At 39.9% G+C, this 6,953-nt stretch overlaps 1 protein-coding gene across 1 annotated transcript in view; it reads right to left on the bottom strand.

The window, feature by feature from the left end:
• Nucleotides 1-6,953, bottom strand: part of LOC106527902 (semaphorin-5B) — a gene marked incomplete at its 5' end in the record, with an annotated part of 48,517 nt that overhangs the window by 6,756 nt on the left and 34,808 nt on the right. Inside the window, 1 exon segment of the mRNA XM_014022909.1 lies at nucleotides 2,097-2,302. Coding sequence (XP_013878363.1) covers nucleotides 2,097-2,302 — 206 coding nt within the window.

The following is a 6,953-nucleotide window of genomic DNA, read 5'->3' as shown; positions in this document are numbered from 1 at the left end:
ATATTTAATATAATAATATATAATACTAATATACTGGAACTAACCTGGAAAAATAAATATGAAAGTCAATTAAAATATAAAACAGGAGATAAAGTTCTCCTTATTTAATTTAATTGGTACATGTTCAGTGTATTTATTTAGTGGTTCATATAATCCTGCTTTTATTTCTAATTATGTCAGTGTTGGTCGTCCGTACTGCAGAAGCCTGATAATCATATATTCATCCATATCAGGTGTGTTGGAGCAGAGAAAGAAGTAAAACCTGCAGGGCTGCAGACCTCCAGGACCAGGACTGACCATGCCTTTCCTATAAGATGAAAGGAAATACTGGTGCTCTCCTAAATATAAACAAGTCCAAACCCCACATTTTATTTTAATGCAATCGCCAAGTGTCTGGTAAAAGCCGAACATGGAGTACAACACTTTCTAGAGGAAGCATTAGACTAATGTAATCCATGTAAACAGCTCGGGGGAAGCAAGCAGGAAGATAATCAGGTTAGAGTTGGTGAAACACACAAGCGAGGCAACACAAATTGGCCTGGAGAAGAGGGAACCTATTGCACAAAAGTGCTGTTGTGTTACAGCAGCGCTGGCTGCACATCCTGCAGATTCTGGCCACCCCCTGTGGTCATTAAAGCTAATGAGTTCAGGCTCTCAACACCACAGTGGTTGTCAGCACCGCGTCCACCCAACCACAGCAATACGACCAGCAACCAGGAGGCTGTGGCAATCAGAACATGGGAAATGTGAATCGTAGTTTGAGAGAACCGTTTTACTGCCACCGTTTGGCTGATTGGGTACGTTTGGATGAATTTCTAACGGCACACACTGGTGTCAGACAAATCATGTATTTATTGTGTGTTTTACTGCATGTATTTTACTGGTCAACACCGCTACTTAAATGTAATTTGTTTCAACCTGACTGCATGCTTTTTTAAGAATGCATAACATCAGACACAGTAACCCACTGCTGAACACCATCTGAGTTATACTTACAACATAATTCCAATAATGTGAATGATACAGGATTTTTATTAAATGGATACTCAAATACTAATATACAGTGCAAGTCAAAAGTCAATGGATGTCCTTTTAGTTTGATAAAATATGACAGCTTTCGAGAMGGCGGCCATGTTCTGGACATAGCCTAAAATATATAGGCCATTATTAAAAAAAAGCATTTTCCCTTTTCATTCTGAAACAAAAGGCATGTCCTGTATCTTTTGACTCACCCGATTGCTTGACTGGGATCGATAAATCAAATCATCTAATCTGTGTCTGGTCAACGATAGAAGAATTCACCCACAGAAATCATAGGAATTCAATTGTAAAGGTTAATAAACAGTGGTGGGCACCAGCCCGCTAAAGCGCAAATCCGCTAATTGCGGACCTAAATATTTTGTTTGCACTTTAGCGGTCTTACTAATTTATATAATTCATAAGTGGATTTGCACTTTCTAAATTAAAAAGCAGTACCACTAATAACTAATTATCTACCAGTCATCATTATGTTGAACAGCAGAAGGTATGACTGTCAATGAATCACAACATGTGATCTATCCAACAGCACCCCTCCCAGATAAACACACTTATTGTGAAGGTACACATCCTGCTGACTGTTGCTTTGGGTCACGGTTCTGATTTCCCACAATGCTTTGTGTCTGCTTACGTAGCAGGAAGGTAATGTTTAGAACTCCCTGTCCCTTCAGTCTCAATAGTTTTACAGTGGTTCATCCAAACACTATTTTAAAACTTACACGGCTGTCAGTCTGGAACTAAAGGTAATTCTGGCAGAATCTTATGTGAAATAGACAATGATGTAAAGACTTTAAAATAGTAATCGCTTAAAACACTAAAACGTTTCTTAGACTGGAGTTATTACCTCCGCCAAGGGTGAGGTAATGTTTTTGGTCGTGTCTGTCTGTCTGTGGACAACATTCTTAAATCCAAATTTTGGTCACTCAAAGACGTATTTACAACAAAGTATTTATTGTTCAAAGCCTGTCTGGATAAGCACACTTCAAAACAACAAAACTATTGCTGTAAGACTCAGTTTTCCTGACATTAAAAGATACTTCCTCCTGTGGAAGACGTACCTTAAACTCCATGGGTGTGTACTTCTCATTCTTTGGTGTGGTGTTGCCCTTGTAGTTGAGGTGGTTTGGGGTGGTGGGGTGAATGATGGCGGACTCTTGTGAGGGCTTGTGGAAACGCTGACAGTACACATAGATTAGGAAGGACAGTAGACCCGCCCCGAGGAAACAGGAAACACCGGTGGCAATTAGGTGGATGGAGGTGAACGCTGGAAAAARCAAGATGTCAGATTATTAGTAAAAACTGACCGTATATCTCATCACAGGTTCAATACTTTTACCTTGTTGATCTTGAGGTACTCTACAGAGCTCAGAAGGATTCTCAGATGACAGGAGGGTTCTTACTGAGACATAATATTTTCTGACTATTATTTTGTCTCTTAATAATTGGGTGCACTCACTAGCTGAGTTTCCATTACAAATGTGCGCAAAACTTTGTCAATATTCTATTAATGTCAAAAAACACAGTTTTGCAACTGCAGTGTTTCCATTAAGTAAGAAATGTTATTAAAGTCACGTGAATACGTTTGTTCTCATGATAAGTCCTTACAAACATGGCGGCGATGGATGTAAACACATAGCATGTTGCTACCACGACACTAGCGCTCATCATCAGAGGAGACGTCGGCGTCTTTTATCGAGGCTTTCCAGAGACAAGTCCCTACTTGGGAGCGGCTACGTATGCTGTGTTTTTGGGAAATTGTAGTCGGTGAGTTTACTACTTTATACTACTTCTGTGATATTACTACTATTTCTACTTCCTGTTATCTTCTTTGTTGTTGAGCACGTGACTCCCATGATGCGAAAAAAGTGTTTCCATTGTAGTTTTGCGAAAAACACCAATTTCCATACGACTGAAATACCACCTCATACTAGCGCAAAAACATTTTGTCGAAAAATGTAGTTTTTTTTAAATTGATGTGTTTCCACTGAGCAAATTTATTTTCGAAATTCTAATGTGCGCGTTATGGTCAATGGAAACGCAGCTACAGATTCTCAGCTAGTCTGGGAACACCTTGGGATTCCCCCAGAGGAGCTGGCCCAAGTGGCTGGAGAGAGGGAAGTCTGGGTCTCTTTGCTTAGACTGCTGCCCCTGCTGCCCCTGCATCCCGACCCCGGAGAAGAGGTAGAAAACAGACGGATGGACCCCAAGGATGTGGGGTCCTGATTAATCAGGAACAGGTTCACCTGCTGCAGACTGATGTATTTAAAAAGAAGCTGAGCAGGTTTTAATTTGCCCAATTAGTGTTTGGTGAAAATCTGGACTCACAAATCTTTTTAGCAACAATCTTTCCACACTCACTCCTCTTGTTGAGTTTCTGCTGCTGCCTAAGAAATTCAGTCTTCAGTTAATTATCAGCGGGTTTCTTCCTCATGTGTTCCATGATCTTAGTTGTTTCATCCTGTATAGTGACTCTGATGTGTCACTCCTTTCTCTTAATCTCTGTCTCCATTGTCAATTCTCACTCTGTTCGGTTCATATCTGTTCTGCTCTCAGGTGTGTGTGCACACGTCAGTGTCCCTCTCTCTGTGGGCAGATTGTCAGCATGCACATTCGGCCGTTGTGGTGAAACAGGAAAGAGAATGTGGTGGAAATATTTATTCAAAGGCAGAAACACGTGAATAAAAAGAAGATGCACTGCGTGAGTGGTCGTTGAATGATTTAATAAAGGTTTTGCAATTGCAAGAGAGCTCTGGGCACACCGCAAACTGGCTAGCAGAGCCTCCGGAATGGGTTTTTACATCTGGGTGGAGCATTGAACAACCAATGACAGAGTGACAGGTTTTACAGTAGCTTCAATGTAGAACAAGGACATGAGACATTCGAGGTGCCTTCCAATCGTGAAGACAGATTATGACAAATCATAGCAGTTATCAAAAGATACAAAGTGAAATGTCAAGGCGGTATGAACTTAAATAATCAGGTATCCAGGGAGGTATAATTATTTTCTAGCACAGAGAAAAAAAAGCTGTTGTGATTTTATAGTCTGGTTGTCTGACTTTTTTAAAAAAAGACTATTATCATTTTAAACAATACTTGGTTCTACCTGTTTAGAACCACCTTGGAGGTGGTCCTGAAAACACAGTTGGAACCAAAAATGGAGACATATTTGGCCAAGGCCAAACTAAGGAGAACTGCATACAGGTGCTCCAGAGGAGAGCGGTTTTTAATGTATGGTCTCAGAGTACTGGACGTGGTATTAGATCTTTTTTGCGTTAAGAAGAGCTTTTGAGTAGGGGATTATGATGTTATCAGTCCATGAAATGGATGTTATTAGGCGTTATCAGTCCCATACAATGACTTCAGAGAGTCCCTACTGTGCCTTCTAAGCTTCAGACTGTCCTGACAGTGCACCCTAGTGGGTTAATATATTAATGAGAATGAATGTGTAAATAACTAAAACATATTGTAATAAATTTTTTGTGTCGTCGGGCTCAAGCCCTGGTCTCCCACTCTCTGGTCCGACACTCTACTCATTGCTCTATTGAGAGGCCACAATATACATTCCTCGGAGGTTAGTGCTAACCATGTCATCTGCTCTAAGGTTAACCTTGGTGGCTTTTAGCCTCATATTAACCAGATTTTTTTATGCCTCATATTAACCAGATAGTGGTTTTATGCCTCAAATTAACCAGATAGTGACTTTATGCCTCATACTAACCAGCTGACGATCGGAAGCCATTCTATGAGACTGATAACTTCCGAAGCGGGTGCTTTGAGTCTTCATATCTGTGGCTTCTGTCTCCTCCTTTGGGCAGGCTATTGTACCAGTTGGGTATCGGATGATCGGTATTGCATACATGTTGATGGCCCAAACTTTATTCTCGCCATTCAACTGGCTCTTGAGGGCCTGCCATACTCTCTGTAGGTACTTGGTTGTGGATGACTTTGTTATGGCCTCATCATGATTGTCATTTGTCTGAGGGATTCCAAGGTGTTTGTAGCTCTCCTGGATTACAATGTTCTCTTGAGGTAGTTCAACCTCTTCAGTTGTAATCACCTTGCCACTCTTGAATTTCATCTGGCTGCATTTATTCATTCCAAATGATGTTCCAATGTCCTTGCTATATGTCTTGTTGAGGTGGATCAGTGATTTGATGTCTCACTCTTTATTGGTATACAGCTTAGCTTTACGTCATCCATGTACAGTACAGACCAAAAGTTTGGACACACTATGAATGTGGAATTATATACTTAAAAAAGTGTGAAACAACTGAAAATATGTCTTATATTCTAGGTTCTTCAAAGTAGCCACCTTTTGCTTTGATTACTGCTTCACACACTCTTGGTATTCTCTTGATGAGCTTCAAGAGGTATTCACCTGAAATGGTTTTCACTTCACAGGTGTGTCCTGTCAGGGTCAATAAGTGGGATTTCTTGCCTTATAAATGGGTTTAGGACCATCAGTTGTGTTGTGCAGAAGGTGGAAACAGTACACAGCTGACAGTCCTACTGAATAGACTGTTAGAATTTGTATAATGGCAAGAAAAAAGCAACTAAGTAAAGAAAAACGAGTGGCCATCATTACTTTAAGAAATGAAGGTCAGTCAGTCTGAAAAATTGGGAAAACTTTGGAAGTGTTCCGAAGTGCAGTTGCAAAAACCATCGAGCGCTACAAAGAAACTGGCTCACATGAGGACCGCCCCAGGAAAGGAAGACCAAGAGTCACCTCTGCTGCAGACGATAAGTTCATCCGAGTCACCAGCCTCAGAAATGGCAGGTTAACAGCAGCTCAGATTAGAYAACAGGTCAATGCCACACAGAGGTCTAGCAGCAGACACATCTTAAGAACAACTGTTAAAAGGAGACTTTGTGAATCAGGCTTTCATGGTAAAATAGCTGCTNGCCTCCACATGGACAAACAGGTTAGTCACATGCAAGAGAGGGCCATCGCCTAACATTAGGCTTGATTAGCTGTATTTAGTCACATTTCTTTTTGAGTTTTTCTACCTGGATTACTGAGATACATCAGGACATTAACATGAAAAGCTTTGCTATGGATTTCTCTCTGGAGCTCTTTACTAAAGCAGTCAGTTCAAATACATCACGCAAGGCTTTGATCAGCTCTTATTGAACACCGTGTGTTTTTCACATTTTTAACATCAACTAGTGTCAGATAAACGTAAAAGCCAGAGTTTGTCTTTCTGTCATCATCATTCTGATTTTTAGTATCCAGATGCAAAGAACACAGGTTTGACTGGTGTTTTTAGGAACCATCTAAAAGTGATGGTTAAACTGGGCATCATAATGGATATGAACAGRCTTACTACATTATGGTAATCCAAACTGGAATTACACATGTTGAAAATCGTGGCACATGCTGGATTATATTTAAAGCTGCTGTTCGACGCACCGACTATGGTCAAGTGTTTGTGTTTTTGGAACCATAGAAAGTAATAAACCGTTTCAAAGWAGACATTCATTATAACTGCTGACTGATGTGCTTTTCATTTTATTCAGCAGCATTTTACAGAGCATATGAACACCTCTCAAAAGGGTTTTAGGGTTGTTTTGTCAAAAGTTGAAGGTGATTACCAAAGGAAAAATATACATAGTCACTTTACATTTCTCATTTTTCACAATGAAATACTGCATTTTACTTTCTGTAGAGTTTATTTAGTGTCCAAAAAAGCTTTTTTTATTTTGTATAAACATGCATACAACAAGGAAAAAACATGAAAAAGGTTAGTAAGTGTGGTGGAACTAATATTTTTATGTTTAAGCAAGTAATTCATGACATCCTTTAATGACCTAGGTTTTCATGACATGCTGTTCATCTGCAGACAGAATGATTAAAGTCAGAACAAGATTTGCTAACAACAGTCATTCTTAGATATCACTTGTGTTTATCTTTGTGT

Source organism: Austrofundulus limnaeus, unplaced genomic scaffold (genome assembly GCF_001266775.1).
Source record: "Austrofundulus limnaeus strain Quisiro unplaced genomic scaffold, Austrofundulus_limnaeus-1.0 Scaffold348, whole genome shotgun sequence".
NCBI lineage: Eukaryota > Metazoa > Chordata > Actinopteri > Cyprinodontiformes > Rivulidae > Austrofundulus > Austrofundulus limnaeus.
Note: the sequence above shows the minus strand (reverse complement) of the source record. Positions and strands in the feature narration are given on the sequence as shown.